At 33.9% G+C, this 20,276-nt stretch overlaps 1 protein-coding gene across 3 annotated transcripts in view; it reads right to left on the bottom strand.

Moving 5' to 3' along the window:
- SEL1L2 (SEL1L2 adaptor subunit of ERAD E3 ligase) overlaps positions 1 to 20,276 on the bottom strand; it is a 103,754-nt gene that overhangs the window by 33,449 nt on the left and 50,029 nt on the right. For 2 of the 3 annotated variants that reach the window (XM_016133423.2, XM_036229685.1), the window contains exons 4-7: positions 15,391 to 15,493; positions 11,100 to 11,262; positions 575 to 628; positions 63 to 122 (exon numbers count right to left, since the gene is read on the bottom strand). In XM_016133423.2, coding sequence (XP_015988909.1) covers positions 63 to 122; positions 575 to 628; positions 11,100 to 11,262; positions 15,391 to 15,493 — 380 coding nt within the window. Of the gene's footprint in view, positions 1 to 62; positions 123 to 574; positions 629 to 11,099; positions 11,263 to 15,390; positions 15,494 to 20,276 lie in introns of those variants that run through there. The other variant, XM_036229686.1, reaches the window with a different exon arrangement.

Consider the following 20,276-nt stretch of genomic DNA (forward strand, 5'->3'; position numbering starts at 1 on the left):
ACTCTGACAATGCTGTATTTATAACATATCTACTTGGGCCCAAGAATATTTAATTTACAAACCAAAATCATCTGGGACATCATGCTTCCTCCAGCACTTCCAAAGGTATAATATATCAGCGCCTAAAGTAAAACAAAACAAAAGAAAAATATATACACATGTCATCTAAATTTGAAATTCAAACCAATTATGCTTTATTATTCCTAATATAGCAATGGACTTTGAACTGCTCCAAAACAAATTACAAACTTCATTGTCTTCCTCTGTAAAGGCAGCTGACATTTTGGGGGCTCTTAGTGAGCTCTAGAGTCTGTGAAAAGGGCATCGTACACCATATTTCATTTACTCAGCACAAAATCTCTATAGAAATAGATATTATCTACCTTTAATGAAGAACTTGAAATATGGGACATTAAGAAACTTGTTTTATTTTAACTCTATGCTCCTCTGACTATTGAGCTGGTGCTTTTAATCACTGCACTAGAGTGAACTCCTTTACCTAAAGAGTAGATTTTCTATTCAATGTCCCTTAAAAAGAATCAGTTTTATTTCAGAAAAAATAGAGTGACCTTACCTTGGCTTGATTATATTCCATTCCTATTCCATAAGAAGACAAAAATCCTAATGCCTAAAGCCCAAAAGAAAAAATCAATAAATACATCTATTTCACAATTATTCTTATCTACATTGGTAATATTTTAAATGCCTGCTCATGATAATTCGTATTATTAACTTATTTCTTATACCATAATAAAGTGCTTTTTTATATCTTTGTTAAGCTGCAAGAATCTGAAAAAGTGCACAAGTGAGAGCTTTGTATGTATGTGAAAATCAGCTAATACTTACTGAACATTAGCATAAATTATGGTAATAAAACACAATGAAATGAAGCTAGAAAAATTAGAAAAATTAGAAAATATCTTGAGACATATGAAAACTAAAATGTGACATACTAAATTTATGAGATGCAGCAAAAGCAGAAGAGGAAGTTTACAGAGGTCAATGCCTGCATTAAAAAAGAAAAAAGATCTTAAATCAACAACCTAATTTTATACCTCAAGGAACTTGAAAAAAATAAAACTAAACTCAAAATTAGTAGAAGGAAGGAAATAATAAAGATGAAAGAAAAAATAAACAAAATAGAGAATAGAAAAATAGAAAAAAATCAGTGAGACAGAGTTGGTTTTTTGAAAAGATCAACAAAATTGACACTTAGATTAACTAAGAAAAAAAGAAAAGATTCAAATAATGAAAATCTGAACTGACTGAGGAGACATTACAACTGGTGCCACAGAAATAAAAAATATCATAATAGATGACTACGAACAATTATATGCCAACAAATTGATAACTTAGAGGAAATAGACATATTTCTAGAAACATACAACCATGAAGATTGAATCATGAAGATATGACATTCTAAATAGATCTATAATTACTAAGGTGAATAAATTGGTAAGAAAAAAACCTCCCTCTTCACTGAGAATTCTACCGAATGTTTAAAGAATAACACCAATCCTTATTAACTCTTCCAAAAAATTGATGAGGAGAAAATACTTCTAAACTCATTCTATGAAGTCAGCATTGACAATAAAGCTAAATGAGAATACTACAATAAACGAAAAGTACAGACCAATGTCTATGATGAATATTGATGAGAAATATTTAACAAAATACTAGCAAACAGAATTCAACAGCACAAAAAAGACTGTACACCAATAACCAAATGAGATTAAGTCCTAGAATGCAAGGATGGTTCAACATACAAAATCAATGTATATTCCACATTGACAAATGAAGGGTAGAAAAACCATATGGTCATCTCAATTGATGCAGAAAAAGCATTTGTCATAATTCAGCATAGCTTTAGGGGAAAAACACTATACAAATTAGAGATGGAAGAAAATTACCTTAACATAATAAAGCCCACATAAGTAAAGCCCACAACTAACATCATACCAATTGGTGAAAAATTGAAAGCCTTCCTTCTAAGATTAGGAACAAGACAAGGATGCTCATTCTCATTACTTCTATTCAAAAATAGTACTGGACGTCCTAGTTGGAGCAATTAGGCAAGAAAAAGAAATAAAGGGCTTTTAAACTGGAAAGAAGTAAAAATTACCTCTATTCACAGATTACATAATCTTATACATACAGAACTATAGTGATTTCATCAAAAACTGCTAAACTAATAAATTCAGGAAAGTTGCAATACAAAATCAACGCACAAAACCAATAGCATTTCTATACATTGACAATGAACATTTAGAAAAGGAACTTAACAGTCCCAATTCACAATAGCATCAAAAAGACTAAAATACTTAGGAACAAAGTAACCAAAGAGGTGATAGAATTGTACACCAACAACTACAAAAAGTTGCTGGAAGAAAACAAAGAAGACATAAATAAATGGAACGATATCCCATGTTCATGGATTGAAAGGCTTAATGTTGTTAAAATATACTCAGAGATTACAGATTTAATGCAATCCCTATCAAAGACTCAAATCTATTTTTTTTTTTTGCATAAACAAAAAAATAGTCCTAAAATTCACGTGGAATCTCATAAGACCCTAAATAGCCGAAATTATATTGAGGAAGAAAAACAAAACTAGAGTTCTTACACTTCCTGATTTCGAGACATATTACAAAGCTACAGTAATCAAAAACACTGTGATACTGGCATAAAGATGGACATATAGACAAATGGAACTGAATGGAGAGCCCAGAAATAACCCTCACATATATGGTTAAAATGATTTTCAACAAGGCTGACAAGGTTACACATTAGGAAAAGAATAGTTTCTTCAATAAATAGCTTTGGGAAAACTGGATGTCCAAATGAAAAAAATGAAGTTGATGGTATTTATATAATACAATTATATAACTTACATTTTAAAAGTATGTAACTATCGTTGATGGTGTCTTATAATAGGTAAAATGTAGGATTATAATCTGTATCACAATTTTCATATTTCTTAGTCTAGTAACCCTGTAGAACAGAGGTTGCGTAATTAAAATTGTTCTTAGTGAATTCATGCTGCTTGACAAAGAGTACTGCTTAATTTTACGGGATTTCCATAAACAAACATTTTGAAAATATAATGGGGAATCTTACCCATTAGACTCATCACCACTATGTGTGACTTGCAAAATTTGACAATCTTCCTCCAGGCCTGCAGCTCCTTTCCTGCCCTCTTTAGTCACTGACAAGTTGGCAGTGACATCATTTATAAATTCTCTCAGTACCCAAGAACAGAATTAGATTGGGCCGAGATATTTGAATTCACTGTAAACAGATGTCTGCTATGCTCAGCTTCAGGTACTACTGAGAAAAGTACATTCTACATTTTAATTCTGAATAAAAGCACCCTTGTTTTATTTTAAGCACAATTTTTTGGGGGGAGAGAGTTAATATATAAATTTAACATTTTATATATATTTTTAATCAAATACATGTATTAAAAATAAAATTCTAATACTTCCAAGGGTTTATAACAATAAATAGCAGTGTCCTACTCTTTTCCAGGTTACTCTTTATTCTCTTCATAAATAACTATTTTCAATTATTTCAGCTGTATTTTTCTGATAATTACCACCATTATGATTCCTGATAAGTTGCTACTACTTACTGTTAACACATATATTTCACACATTATCTATAGATTTACTATATGATAGATGTTGATATAGGTCATTTACATCACTTTCTCACTTTTTCTCCTTGCTCTTCTTTTCAACAGAGTCATAGTATATTATGTCAGAATATAATTGTAAAAGTCTGTTTTGGTGTTTCTAATATTTTCAAGGCTCTACTCATTTGCAGCTTTATTATTCCTGTCATCATTTTTAGAAGTTCATTCCACACCATGCCATTGGTAATATGGTTCCCCTCCCCATGCTTCATATTAAAAACAATCTGTTCTTACTCATTCTACTCAATAGTTGATGAAATATTTGAAGAGCACAGGGTCATGGGCAGAGTCCTGTGGCAGAGTATGAGACTTGCTTTCACATTGGCATCAGTCCATTAGCCTATACTCTTTATCTGCCATCATCAAAGCCTACATTTCTATTTTTTCATCTAGTTAATGAGAACATCATGAGACTTTGTTAAATGTCTCCCTAAAATCAAAATACAAGGTCTGATATTTCAATCAAAATAGAAAATGAATGTTCTTAAACTTTATATTACAAAGGAGAAAGAACTATGTTACTTTTTAAACTAGAGAACTGACTGCAGAGTTCAGTTCCCAAAAGCATAATAGCTCTAACATGTGGTTTATAAGTGTAATTTGTGTAATCTACTTAATCCATCAACTGAAAAAAAAATTCTATGATTCAGCCAATTCCTCTTCAATGTTCAAGGTCCTCTTTTAGGAAAGTTGATCATAAAGGCTGTTATTACTAACGGAAGTTGTCCGGAATCCTAGTACTCCTCTAATCCTTGTAGTTTATATTTACAATGGTTTAAGTGGCTCCTTTTAAGGACCTCTCTAGCCAATATTAGATTTTTTTTCTTCTTGCTACTCTTAGCAATGTTTCAATTCTGCTCAATTTAGAATCTAGTTTTTGTATGTGGAAACTTGGATAGTAAACAAACATACTGACCTTTGTATAAGAATATAAAGATACTATTCTATTCAGTTGAGCTTGTATTTTGAGATGCTTTCACTAACAATGTATCATTTTTGTGCAGAGTTCACCATACTTTCAGCCTGATCCTCCTGGAGAAAGTTGTGAGGTCATGAAGTTGTGAAGTGAATTGTGGAGGAGCTAAATTTCCACCCTGTGACGAGGGAAAAGAGCTTGCCTTTGTATAAAGATCATTCTAGAAAGTTAGGACTGAAACCATGATGTCACCAATTTAAAAAAAAAAAGTCAGCCCACAGGGCATACTCCTTCTCTCTTTAGTAGAGAAATAACAAGTGATAATTTTGAATTAATTCTATGGAGGGCTCAACTTTAATTTTTTTTTTTCGAAGCATGGCAGGCACTAGTGGAAGACAAAAGATGTTATGGGTTCTCATGTAGTAAATACGCTGATTATAGTCAGTCCTGTCTTATTCCTCTACACTTGGGCATTGTCACCTAACAACTCTACAGTAATCAATTTTTGGTATTTGATCGTTTCTGAGATAAGAGCTGAAATAAAATGAGATGGATTATAGAATTATTAAATCTTAATTGAGAAAAAATTCTGCGAATTGAAGAAGCTACATAATAGTGATGACATCAGTGACACTCTCAGTGGTTTTTAAAGGTCAAGATCCGCAGTTTAGATTTGTTTATAAGACTTGGTTCTGAACTCAAGCACTGTGCTGTGATTTTAAAGAACTGTTATAGTAGCTGGGATAGGAATGGAAAAGAGTTAAGTGTATTTTATTATATTTCAAAGCAAATTACTCAAGCTCCATAATAACAATTTAAAAATTAAATATTCTTCCTTTTACTTGTTATGTAAGAAATTGTTATTAAAAGAGAAAAAAGATTAAGCAAGTTTCCATTAATTGTACAAGGCTTGAAAGCATCTGAGATCATTACTTTTAGCTCAAATTGCATAGTAAACAAAAGTGTGAATCAATCCTAATGAGCAACTCAGATCCTGTCTGTACCCTTTATACAAAAAAGAACATTAATGTCAAGATGAAATGTTCTACATAGATAATCTTAGAATTATCAATGTAAGTATTAGATTAATACTAAAAAGCGTTTTTTTTTTCCTAATAGTAGCACAGTGCTAATAACTACAGTCCCTCTAAACACTTCTGTAATTCAAATCTGAAATAAATGAAGAATATGTGGAATTTGCCATTATGATAGAAGTATTCTAGAATCCCAAATCACGGCAAAATCTGTCTCCTTTATATATCGATTATAGTTATTTTTATATAATAGAATGAGTTTTCTTATAATTCACAGTTAAACTATTTTGAACTGTGTAACCAAGGAAGCAAATACATCTAAGTTAAATATTTTTTTCTGATATCAAAATAATCTAACCCATGAATAGAAAATTTAGAGAAAAAATAACCAGAAAAGTATTTTTTAAAAAATAGCTACAAATAATACCATCACCTAGAAATTACCCTAATTAACTTAAGTTGTAAGGTGATACAATGTGTGTGATCCATTTCTTGATTCTTAAAGCACTTGAGGTTTAACCCTACTTTCTTGTTTGGCAAACTAACAGACAAATTTCCTACTGAAACAGTTCATCATTATCAAGAAAAGAGTGTGTTTCTAATTCTGAATTTTTGCTTCCTGGATGAGAATCAGAGAAATAAAAAATAATAATTTATCTACCTCTAGCTGGTATAGTGTAATATTTTATAGGTTATCCCAGAGAGTATGACTCATATTTGTTTGCTATTTCCTCAATTTTTACCATTTTCATGAAGACTACTCTATTAATTAATAGTCCTCATTATTTGGATGGTACCAATTCTTTGAAAATCAATTAAATGGACTCTGTTCATAACTTTAAATGCTTTTATTGGCCTTATAAGTATTCCCTTCAGTTTTCTTGGAATTTTGTGAGATAAAGGATGCAAGGTGCATGAAAAAATAATTATGCCTCTTTTTCTCCATCCAGCTTCTCTTTATACATAGCCTGAAATTGCATTTTCCCACATCCTCTAAATGTCACTTTATAAAAAGAATTCATATCTTTTTTGTTTTTCTTTGTTAATTCAGGTCTCTTCTAGACCTCTGGCACTCCAGGCTTCTCTCATCTATTACATTTAGTATTTCTGATATTTCTTCTCCTTTTTCCCCAGAGATAAGGTGTTTTCATTCTTTTTATTCTCTTTCCTTATCTCTCTCTCTCTCTCTCTATTCCTATTCTTCTTTCATTATAATTTTCACTATACATTTCCAGCTTCTTTAGCCACATTTCTCTTTGCTATGCTGTCCTCTCAGTTCTCAGCCTGCACTCATTTCTATGAATGCAGGCAGTATTCCTGTACCAGGCTGGCACAAACAGCCTGAGTAGAAATGTGGTCACCTGTCCAGCCCTGTTAGAGAACTATAATGACTACAGCTCTCTAATGTGGCCAGCCTGGTCTCAGCAACCAGCCATTTAACTGAGCATGGTTTATAGCACAGAATCTCTTTAATTAGTTGTGCTTTGTACAAGTAGATAAATCAACTCCTAGAGGACTTGCCACTGGAAATATTTTCCAGTAGTGATGACAGGAATGAGATATAGTCAAAATTTCAGAATACAATCCAGCTGTAGCACTAGACCAGGATCTTGTAGGCTCCATGTGCTTTCAGATGTTAACAGTTTAGTCACTAGGTCATGGAGAGTTCAGGGGAAGAGGGGGAGTCTGAGTGAAGAATAGGGTATCCAGTATATCAGGGAGGATATAAGAGGAGCTTGGGACAGAGACTTTTTGCCAACTAGTACGGTAGCATCATTAAACAGCGTGGTTGCATTTGGTATATCAGGTCAATATCAGCCTTTCAGGCAATAAGTTGGTCTTCTCCCACATTCTGTCTTCTTGTCCTTCTGAGACAAACATACACATATACTAGACAGGTATATTCATTTTACAGATAAGGACATTGAGACACAGAGAAGGCAGGTCACAGGGGTCAGAGATGGAATTGAGATATAAAGCCAGGACTAAATAACTCTCAAAACAAAGCTGTTGGGACTAAAATTGTTACGTGACATTATTAATATTGGCTAAGAGACCTTGTAGATATTATTTGGTTCCTGCAGCAGCCTTATAAAATAGTATAGACCTTATTATTAATCCCCTTTTCAAGTTTGGACAAACAGGTTTAGAGAAGTAACTTCTTCAGGGATACTGAAAGAATGAACAAAAGATGGAAGATCATTAAAATGTAGAATCTGGATTCATAGATTGTTAAACTTTCTGATTCTGGAATCCCTGCTCTTCTACTACCTTATGACACCTTAAAGTCCATAATTGCAAATTTCCAAGAACACTGTTCCCAATATGCCTACTCTTCTCTACAAAGATGGCCATGATAACATATGGCCAATGCTCATACATTTAGAGTTGCTTTTTCTGGCATTGATTTAGCACTTAGCCTATTATATTCTCCTACCTGATTCTTCTTAAAACCAATGACAAGCAACTGATGGCCAGTTAACTGAGATTAGAAGGTAGCAGGTGACCATGTAATAGAATCATACAGACTAGGGTATGTGGAGTGAAACTGAGTTCAGCTGTAAAATCCATGTGTTTTATGTACGATTTTTGTTAATTTGAAACTTCTTTTCTGGGATTATTATTTTGACCTTGTAGCAAATCTTTTATTTAAGTGCAGACAAATAAATATTTTTATGTTGTCTATATCCAATATTCTAGACTAGATTCAAGTATTACTTCTTTAAAGCCTTCGCTACCTGCCAAGCAGAACCAGTCAGACCCTTTTCTATGCCTAAAGCACTTTATACATATCTTAACTGTATAGTCCACCTAAACTGTGCTGCAATTATTTGTTTATATTTCAGATTGACAAGTAAGGACTTTGACTTATTAATCGTTTTCTCCCTATCAACTAGATTATATTTGGCAAATAAGTGTCTAAGAAACAATTGTTGACTTAATTAATTAATACACTCATTGAAAAATAAAGCACATGGTCACTAGTTTGGAAAGAAATTAGATGATATTATTTTTAGTGGTGGACATGATAATGATAACATTTGGTCTGTCTGGAACTTTATATTTTTGGATTAGCCAAATATAGAGCATGAAGGTTTAATAATTCCCATATTTTATTATAACATTTATAAATCTGTTTACTGTTATATAAATATAATTATTTTATATTTAATTCCAAAAAAATCCCTGGAGAAAAAAGTATTCAACAACTTAAATTAATTAAAATTATATATTTATATATATTCAATGATGATGTTGATCTGTATATATTTACATGAAAATATGATATATTGCTAAGTGAATAAAAGAAATATAGAAAATAGTAAATAAAGTATGACTCAGTTTTATAAAAATAAATTCGAGAATAATAATAGTGAGAATAATATTTATATCCTTTCTTTATAATTAATGATTACAAAGTTCCAGGAATAAAATTAAGTGCCTTCACGCATTATTTTAATCTTCACAGTAACTCCATTAATTAATTCCTCATTATTCATTATACAATGAATTAATTATATATTTACAAATAAAAATGTATTTAATTATATATAAATAAGTAAACATACAATTAATGACATAAATATATAATTAATATATAAATATTTATAAAATGTAAATATAAATATATAATATACAGACATAGATATAATAATATATAAGTGTTCATGAAATTAATATATTAATTATATATTTAATTATGAATGTACATAATTAATATATACTTATATAATTATATAAATCTATTATTAATAAATATATAATCAATCTATAAATATATAATTAATTAATTCTATTTCTTATCCTAGGCACATTTAGTTAAATTAGAAGTCCCCTGATGGTGGGGCAATCTAATTTTTATCTCTAGAGTTAGAATAATGATAAAATACTGGGTACATTTGTCTATATGGTTCACTGCTATAATATCTGTATAATTTTAATTCATTTAAGTTGTTGAACACTACTTTTACCCTAGGGACTTTTTTTGAAATTAAACATAAAATAATTATATTTAAAAAATAGTAAACAGATTTATAAATGTTATAATAAAATATGAAAATTATCAAACCTTCATTCTCCATGTTTGGTTAATCAAAAATATAAAGTTCCAAGCCAGACTAAATGTTACCGTCATGTCCACTGCTAAAAATAATATCATCTAATAATACTAGAGATATAGAAGTGAACCATACAGACGGCGGTACCTAATATTTTATCGTTATCCTAACTCTACAGATAAAAATTAAATTGCCCCACCATCAGGGGGCTTCTGGTTCAACTTCCAGTTCAACTAAACATACAGACTTACAATACTCCCATAAGCTACATTTGCCACCAGTCTATTCAGGTGGATATAGGAGGAACCACTGTTTGCCAGAAGGTAACATCAGGCTTTCCTTTCTGTGAAAATCCTTGCAGCAGTTTGCACAATCTTCCAGCAACCATCATCTTTGGTCCCTCAGATGATGGCTCAGACTCAAGGAGTAAGATCCACACTGGGTGGGGATGGGAACCACCCTAACATAAAAATCTCATTCCCCATGTAACAACTACACAGATGCAGTATCCAGGGTCCTCATAAAAATCACTACCACCATAAAGTATTAATAGTTCATTATAGTTTCTTACAGTTCAATGGAAGTTTGCCAATCAGGAGTCATTTCAATCATAAGCAAAGCTACCTAGAAACACAGTTAACATTTTATTCCTATCAGATTACCAGGGAAACAGAATGAGAGAATGAGCTAAAAGTCAAATTCTCATGAAGAAGGAGGAGAAAGAGTTTTGTTACATACCTATACATCGAGGAAGTGGCAGAGTAGATTTGGACTTAAGTCTTTTCAACTCCAACTATGCTGACTCAATTACTATTAGAACTGCTTTATATTTTTCCTTGGCTTTTTCCTCTTTTTACATCATTCTAGTTAGAATGCAAGTGCACATATCATTTTTTCCCCTGTTTTCTAGATTTTCTATGAAACACTTAGGTTATTCTTGGAATAAAATAAAATACATTTCTTAAAATAGAAAAAATATATTTAGCTTATAAAATATTTCAAATGTTAAAACAAGGAAAACATTATTCTAAGGAAATAAATTTAGTTCATGTTTCTTTGTATAGGTGAATATATTTGATATAAGATTTTACTGTGTTAGGGCTTCAGATTTCTCAAATTATCTCAAAACACATACTTGGACATGGAATATGGAAAGGTGGATTAGAGAGCATTGTTCATTTCCTAAAAGTTACCCATGTAACTATAAGAATTTGCCTGGGGCTGCTGCTGTGTCTCTGTGCTGACACTATCTCAGTTTATTACAAGTAACTTCCCTCAGACTGGGTTCACACAGTAGAGTGGGAATATTATTACCCAGCTCCTTTCACATGTTACTTGTATATAGTTTTTTCAGGATTTTTAAGCTATTTAAGATTTAATTTTCTTTCAAAACTCACGTTTTGGGCTTTGTATGATCCTTCTTGAGCCAAGGACTCATATAATTGAATAGCTGCTGTTATGTTTTGCATGCCAAAATTTCCAAATAGCAAAGCATCAGCCATTTTCTCCATAGCTTTTAAGTGTCCCATGTCAGCTGCTTTGGCAAAGAATGTGTAGGCTCTGTTTCAAGAAGGTGAAGTTAGAAGTCTGATTATCAAATACAAAATTTTCTGCTCCCTCCTTCGTACTACTTCTAACAAGTAGGGCTCAATTTTCATTGCTACTAACGATACAGTTTAGCTGAAGTCCATTATATCTCCAGATTAGTAGATTTTTTTTTTTATTCTTAGATTAGTCTCAGGTTATAATTTCACATATATCTGACAAATAGTGAAGCTGCTAAAAAGGAGAAATATATATGATACATTAAGCTTCAAGCTTATGCACCAAGTAAAGTGAAAAATTGAGTCACTTGTCCTAAAATAGTAAACTCTACCAAGGCAACCCCCATTAAATGAGTATTTGTTCTATAAAATAAACTCTGACGTATATAACGATATAATAAAAATCAATGAAAAATAATCAAAACTGGAATGTCACATCTAGGAAGTTATTATTATGAGAACAACAGTCCCTTAATATTCTGAAGTAATTTTCTAAAACAGAACATATTCTTCAGCACATCAAAGCAAGACTGTGTGGAAAAACAATAATCAAACAAAAACTAATAGTTATTAGGGCTCTAGAGTCCGACCGTTGGGTTCAAATCCTGGCTCCTCCACTTATTATTTTGAGAGCTTCAGGCAAGTTATTTAACTTCCTTGCACCTTTCTCATCTATGGGATGGGGATAATACAGCACCTATTTCATAGGGTTGTTGGGAAGATTCTACAAGATAATCCACATAAAGTGCTTGGCACAGCCCCCAGCACAGATAAGTATTTAATAAATTTAACTATTATTATTATTATTATTATTATTGTTGTTGTTGTTGTTATTACTATTGCATAGGTTCTAAAGTTTGTTTCTTTTAGGGTATGTATATTTTTTAAAATTTTATTTTATTATTAGTCTCAAGTGTACAGTACATCGATTAGACATTTACATAGTTTATGAAATAATCCCCCTGATTGCTCTTTCTCTCTTCTGGCTCTACGTCTAGCCATATAGTATCATAATTAGTGGGTAAATGGTGTGAAAGTCTAGTGATTACAAATATAGATGCCATAAGACTGCCTGACACTGCAGTTTTCTGAGCTGGTCAGAAGTCACATGGACCTGATCTATATAACAAGTAGTGATGGAAAGCTTTGCAAGGTTAAAACTTGTGTCAAAGACAGAGAGTACTTTTGGGATTTATTTTTACTTTTATAACTTCTTTTTTAGTAATGTTAAGACCAGAAAGCATTATCCTCTACCTGTGATCTTGACTCAAATGCAAGAAAAAAAAAACACAAATCTACCAGTGCTACTAACTCAGAAGGATCAGGAGACTCAGCTTTATGTACTGTTAAGGGAGGAAATTTTTCCAATGCCAACTTCTGCTTGCTTGTTTAATGTTTAACCAGGGTGTAGTTCTAGGAGATATTCTGTGCAAAGATATGCTAATGTTAAGGGTGTAGTTATCCTGTGCAAAGATATGCTAATGGATAACTTCTGCTTCTGTAAACCTACTTGCTTGTTTGATGTAGTTTTAGGCTTTATAAGCTACCTCCTCTGGAAACTCGGGGCTGATTCTCTAATGTGGAGAGTCATTCGCCGGCCAGCTAATAAAGGCTCATAATTAATCTCAATTGGCTCTGTGGGTCTTAGATTTGAACACACCACAACAGTACCACCTGTCCAGGCTGATGTTAGAATACCTGCTTTGGGTCAAAGGCTGAAACAGAATAGAATGGACAAAAAGATCTGGAATTGAGTGATATCCATGTAGGCAGTAGGGTCCTGAATGGCAAAACGGAGTAGACCGGAGTAGACCGCAGTGAAACAAAAAGAAGCAGGGAGGTTAAGAAAGAATCGAATCATGGTCAGAGCAAGCTGAGATTCTAGGGACGGGAAGGCAAATAATAAGATAGAAGGTGTCAAAGGTCAATGAATGCAAATGTTTGGCATTCAGAGATAGACTTATCAGGATACAGATTCCCTGAAACCCTTATGCCACATAGCTTGCTGCTGCAACTACATAGCCTGCTGCGATGCTCAGACTATAAGGGCGCCAAAATGGACCAGAGCAGAGAAACCTGAGATGGGCTGCAGAAGCCAGCAGTATATCCATTCACTGGTCCCAGGGAGCAGCACTTTGCAAAACCAATCCCTCTACGTGTCTTTGAGTCTGGTGGAGGGGTAAGTATCTAGGTCCTCTGTCAGGAAAGTCCAAGGTGATATAAAGAACACTAGAAACAGTACCCAGGGCTGCAGAAAGCTGATGGTAAATTAGGTAGGATTAAGGTCTGGGCTGAAATCTCCAAGAGAGAAGAAATAGGAGAACTGGGCAGCACGGGCAGATTCCAAAACAGTTCAGTTACATATCTGGATTATCTTTAAAGGATTTGATATTGGATGCTAAATTGGGTGCTAGGGAAGGGAACGAAGCTAAATGTATCTCTAGAACACATTAGAAACTTGGTGTGGGGCAGCATATCTTCAAATATCCTTTGCTGATGGGGAATAATTCGTAGTGACAGCTAACCCTAACTGACAGTTAACCCTAGCTGTCACTGAGGCTTCTTGACTCCTTCAGACAAGTTTGTGTTTCCCTGACATGCTTGCTTAACATATGCATTTCTAATAGCACTGACTTTTTCAATAATTTTCCCCTCATACATACGAAGAAGCTAAGTTAATGAATGATTGAATAAATAAATAAGACCAACTCTCTTACTTCTTTCTTATCGACTTTGGCGGAATTACAGAATCTTTTTGACCTTCCATTTCCTCCTCCATAATTGGGGATAATGGTCTATGTCTAGCAATATAATTGTAAGCAATGAATAATATTACACACATAAATGTCTGGAACATTAACTAGTACAGAATATGCGCTAATAAATAGAAATCAGGATGTTGTTATAACTAGTTTCATAGTTGAATGCTCCCTCATCCTCTACACTCTTATAGTGTTCTTCTCACTTCAAATTTTAAGAAAGAATTCATGGACTCTGCTGTTGCCCTATATAGAGCTGGCTACTACTGCTCTGGAATGCTTCTTCCAGCACTGGTGTGCCTAATTTGTGTGAAAACGAAAGATGTTTCCTTGTTGGGGGTTCAGAACTCATTCTTTCTATTATTGGGTCAAGACATGTTTGCTTTCTTTTCTCTCGCAATATCCTCTATCGGTTAGAAGACTAGAGATTTTTAAAACATGCTTATCTCCTGGTTACTATGTGTCAGGCATTGTTCTAAGAGCTTGTCTGTATTATTCAAGGCAAAAGGAAGTTTAGTAACTTGCCCAAGATCACACAGCCAGTGAATAGTTGAGCTAAAATTTGATCCAAAGTTTTCACTAGAGACTTGAGGAATGACTTTATGTTGTGCCCCTCTCTTGAGGGGAGAAGTCATTTCTGACTTCCCTTTAGACAAATTAAACAAATAAAAAGAGAAACAATGGACATGAGGTGAGACCATGTGGGCACCTCACTTTAACATCCTTGAATCTCTGTCCTCAACTTTTTCAAGGGGGATGAATGAAACTCTTTTAACGAAGAAGGCTGTTTCGAGGATAAAATGGGATCCCAAACATGAAGTGTTTCGAAAAACAGAAAATGGTACACAAACGCCCAGTTAGGCAGAATAAAGCAGTCTAAAACAACAAATACTCTAATTGAAATAACACATACTTAATTTCATTTGAAAAAGCTAATAAACTAAAGCCAAAACAGAATATTTTTACCTGAATGCTCAGATAAGTGCCTTAGTCCTGCATTTCACTTAATGTATAGGAACTACAATTTTACATATAATTCTTCTATTTGTTTACTGATAGTTTGCGGGATTCTTTAAACACTATTCGATCCTATTAAAAACAAATTATGGGCAAGTAAGTTTATTTGTCATCTCAATAAACTTTTTATTTTTATTTATTTATTTTTTTTTAGTTTTCAACATCATTGAGCTTTAATCGAAGTATACTAAAGTATACATATTTAAAGCGAACAATTAATAAGTTTACAGCCAAGCAATCATTACCAGAATCAACAGAGCAAACGTTCGCCTCCCCGATAAACTTTTAACAACAAACTAGATTTTGAATTGTTCTTTTTTCTCAACCTGGAAATTTAACTTAGCTTATGTAACTAGATAAAAACTTACTCTGCTTTTTGTTTTTGGCTTTTAGATTGCTGGAGAATCTTGATGCCCATCTTAAATAGCTGGTCTCCTTCATCTGTGAAATTCTTCTTTGCTTGCTTTTTTACTGTGTATGAAAAACAAGGAAAAGTAACATTATTTTTATGTTTTATATTTTAAAAAAATAATGTGCTAACATATTGGTTTGAGTTTTGTTCTTATTTTTTAACCTCTGCATTTCAAGACCTTGCCTTTGGCTGGTCAGAAGGTACAAACTGCTTACAAAAGTACCCTTTTTATATCTTCTGTGAGAGGGTCTAGAGGGGAGGAGACAGAGAGATGTTTCTTATGATAAGAAGGAAAGAAATGTTCCCGGTCTGGAAAAGGGACGTAAAGTACTGCAAGCAGAAGGCAGGAAGTAAGGCCTCCAAGAAGGGTTTGCCAAAAGTACAACAGTGGCTGGATCTTAGATACCAAGCTTTCAGTTCTCAGACTCCCTTGTCTGAGCATGGCCTGTAACCCTCAGTGCCATAAAATTCCAAGAGAACATAAGGACATAAGCAATAGGCATCTCGAGATGATCAGTGTGAACCTAAGATTGGAGTTGAAAATTTTCCTCTGCTCAGGGCTCCCTCCTTCTCTCCAAGAACCTTTCTAAGACCTTTCTGTCCTGACAGTACTGCTGGGATAAACATGAAGAATAAAAGAAGGCAGAGTAAGTGTGTCGTACCTAGAACCTTGGGGAAGGCACATGGAAATAAATCAATAACTTGCCTTGTGAGATGGAGGCTCAGAATAAATTTTATAGATTAGAGAAAACAGAGAAACAGAATTTTACCTGCTATAATAACAATATTTCTCAAACATTTATACAACACCGCACAATTTTCAAAACATTACCACCAGTTAACAGTTGGAGAAAACTAATTAGAGGGAGAGTCAGCCTTAGAGTCACATACCCCTCAACCCACACACACAAACACACACCCTTTCATAACATCAAAATGCTTCTTGAAGTCCATTACAACACTCAGTGAAACCTCTTATCAGGTAAACCAGTCCTGAAGCCATTTTAACGAGAGGTATTCCATGATTTGATACCTCATTAACAAGACCACGAAGAATTTTAAGTGGATCTTGTTTTTCTTCTCCTTGACAAGCTATCAGAGTTGTTCATTTTTTCAATTTAATATTTTTAAACCTAAAAGCTATTTCATAGTTATTTTGAAGCTTCAAGTTATTCAACTTAGTAATAACTGACACTTCAGCATCTACTTTCTGCTTTGAGTTATATATTATCTATACTCATGGTTAAAGAGGAAAGATAATGAGAAAAAGCAACTAATCTGTGTTTGAAATAGCAATTGCTTCTATTAACATGATCTCAGAGAGTGAGAATAAATTTTGAAATATTGACTCTGCATGCATATACCTAAGAGAAATGATTTACCACTACAGATTTCTACTCATAGCTTTTACTTTTATTTGCAATTATATTTTTGGCTTCACAAACATCAAAATACAAGTTTTCTTTACTATAAGAGGGCTCAATTATCAAACAAAGTTATCTTGACAATATTTTTATTTCCTTTTTATGGTTTAACAATTTCAAAATTTGAGAAAAAGTCAGGACATAATTTGAGACCATTCTGAACTTGACAGTAAAGGACTTTCATGACTCTGGAGTCCTTTGAATGGCCAACTAGTGAATATCTGTTGTTTTGACCTGATAGGGCTTTAAGCTGACTGAGAAATGTTGGGAATAGCATTAAGAATAAAAGAGGGTGGGGTAGGTGTGCCAGAGCACATTTAAGACAGTAGCAAGTGTTGAAAGTGCTCCACCTAGATGAATTTACATTTCATTTTTTGTCAGAGACATAAATAGTAGAGAGTTCTTGACATCTTATTCCTTCTGCAGTCTAATCATTATTTCAAATTTAACTTAGATGTTATTATGGGCTGAACTGTGTCCCAAAATTTATAAATTGAAGTTCCAATCCCCAATACTCAGAATGTAACCTTATTTGGAAATAAGGTTTTTAAAGAAGTGATTAAGTTAAAATGAGCCCATTAGGGTGATGCCCTAATCCAATATGACTGGTGGCATTATAAGAGGAGGAAGAGACAGCAGAGGCATGCAGGCACAGAGAAAAGATCATGTAAGGACACGGTGAGAAGGTGGCCATCTATAAGCCAAGGAGAAAAGCTTTGAATGAAATTACCCCTGCAATCATAGACTTCTAGCCTCTAGAATTATGAGAAAACAAATCATATTGCCTGTGGTATTTGGTGGTATTAGCAAACTAATACAGATGCTAACTCTGTATCACATAGAAAACAAGCTGCCCCTTCTCCCCATGGGAAGGGATGCACCCAAATTCACCTTTCCATTAGAACAGTGGCTACATTCTAAATGTAGGAAGGACTGTAATTTCCCATGGGCTCTCAAGGCCTCCAGATACTAGACATCTGACTTTCTCAGGCAGCTAGACGCTCAAACAGCCCATCTTTGACAAAGCTACTTTTTCATGAATGTACTCTAAGTAAGTAGCATAACAGGTAAAATTTTCACCTTTGCAGCAACCCCTGGACCTAGCTCACCTCTCCAAGGGATGATGGGAGAACTTGGAACCTATGCCTTGTCTTGTTGACCCTTCAATTGTAAATTTCTCTAATCAAGTCTATTCCTTAATCTCTAGCACTTGTCCTTGGGAATTCATGCAGAATCCTATTGTTCATAATGACTAAAAGCAAATCTTTGGAACAAAAAGGCCGCACTTGCTTATTTCAGATATTAAGGAGAAAGAGCAGAGCTGGAGATAACTTGTTCTCTGTCATTCATACATCTGCTTATTCATTTAGTCAGTATAAATTGAACACTTACTACATGTTAGACATAGTGCTAGGTATCATGTTCATAAAGATGATCGAGACACTGTCTCAGCCTGGCAGTGGAGACAGACATACGTACCAAAAATTACAATGGCATGTGGTAGGCACTATGAAATACATATAGGAGACTTCTTTGCTTATAAGTAACAGAAACTTAATCTTATTTACTTAAACAAAATAAACTTGTTTGGAGGATGTTGAAGACTCCTAGAATCAATGGGGTTGGTCGGAAATCAAAGCATCCATGAAAGCAGAGAGACAGATGCTGTTAATGGGGATGGATTGGAATCGAATTCTTTTAGGACCTTTCCTCTCTGCTCCAAACTCTGTGAAGGATGAATTTGATGCGTCTAGTTAGGGAAGACAGGACTTCTCATGACATTCCAAAGAACGTATCCTCTGGGGAAAACCTACTTCCTTAAAAGGAAATTGGGATTGTGAGAAAAGTAAATTTAATGATGGTAAGCCTCAAGCAGTATATGTCCACTGCAGGCTCCTTACTCTGTATAACTGAAATAAAGAACTCTTCACAGATGAAGTGACATTTTAGATAGTTCTTGTAAGGTGAGTAGGAGTGTGTTAGGCCAAGAAGATGAAACTGGCACTTCATTTGGAAGAAATAGTCTATGCAAATGAACTATGACTATGAAATGATACAAATAGCGTCAGTGTGGCTTGAATGAAAAGTGAGGGCTTGAGTGAAATGGTTGGTCATGTGATCCAGCCTAGCTGAGTAAGTACTTGATACTGAGGGAGTGGACAGAGGAGTGAAGAAAGAGTGGGAGGAGGGAACTGAGGTTTTGTGAATGTGAAGGCAGGTTTGGTAGGAGAGAGAGAGGAGGGGGAGAGAGAGAGAGAGAGAGAGAGAGAGAGAGAGAGAGAGAGAGAGAAAGAGAGAGAGAGAGAGAGAAAGAGAGAGAGAGAAAGAGAGAGAGAGAACGAGAAGTGGTAGGAAGGAGGTTCTGATCAGAAACAATTTTGGAATTTGAAATAATATTGGTGAAACAGCTTTCCATGTGACTGGTAGGTGGCTGAGGATAGAGATGAGATGATCAGAACTGAGGAGGTCTAGGAAATAAAGCAGGGTTTTCAATACGGATTTTTAGCACTCTTGGGTGCTAGTGGCCTGTAGAGGGTGAGGAGCTCTACGCCCTCCCTACATAGGGGAAGGGAACAATCCTTTAGAGTAATTCACTCTTTTAAAATAATTTAAAAACTTTTTAAAATTATAGTTGGCATATGATATTATATTAGTTTCAGGTGTACAATGTAATGATTAGACATTCTTATAACTTACAAAGTGATCACCCCAATAAATCTAGTACTCATCGGACACCATAGGTAGTTATTACAACATTATTGGCTATATTACTCATGCTATACTTAACATCTTCATTACTATTTTGAAGCTATAATTTGCACTTTTGAATCCCTTCCTCTCTTTCACCGCCTCCCCCAATCTCCCTCCCATCTGGCAACCCTCAAAATATTCTCTGTACCTATGAGTTTGTTTCTGTTTTGTTTGTATATTTTGCTCCTTTGATTCCATGTATAAGAAAAATTATATGGCATTTGTCTTTCTCTGACTTACTCTCATCAGCACAATACTCTCTAGGTCCATCCATGTTATTGTAGATGTCAAGATTTCATTCCTTTTAATTTATTTTTGTTATGGCTGAGTAATATTCCATTGTATATAGGTACCACCTCTTTATTCATTCATCCATTGATAGACACCCAAGTTGCCTCCAAGTCTTGGCTATTGTAAATAATGCTGCAATGAACAAATGGATGCACATGCCCCTTCAAAGTAGTATTTTGGGTTTCTTTGGATAAATACCCTGAAGTGGGATTACTGGATCCTTCTTTGTCCCTTTTTATAGAATTTGTTTTAAAGTCTATTTTGTCTGGCATAAGTATTGCCACCTCAGATTTCCATTTTCATGAAATTTCCATTTCTATTTTCATGAAATATTTTTCCTTTCCTTTCCTTTCCTTTCCTTTCCTTTCCTTTCCTT

The sequence above is a fragment of the Rousettus aegyptiacus genome, unplaced genomic scaffold (genome assembly GCF_014176215.1).
Source record: "Rousettus aegyptiacus isolate mRouAeg1 unplaced genomic scaffold, mRouAeg1.p scaffold_m13_p_12, whole genome shotgun sequence".
NCBI classification, from domain to species: Eukaryota; Metazoa; Chordata; class Mammalia; order Chiroptera; family Pteropodidae; genus Rousettus; species Rousettus aegyptiacus.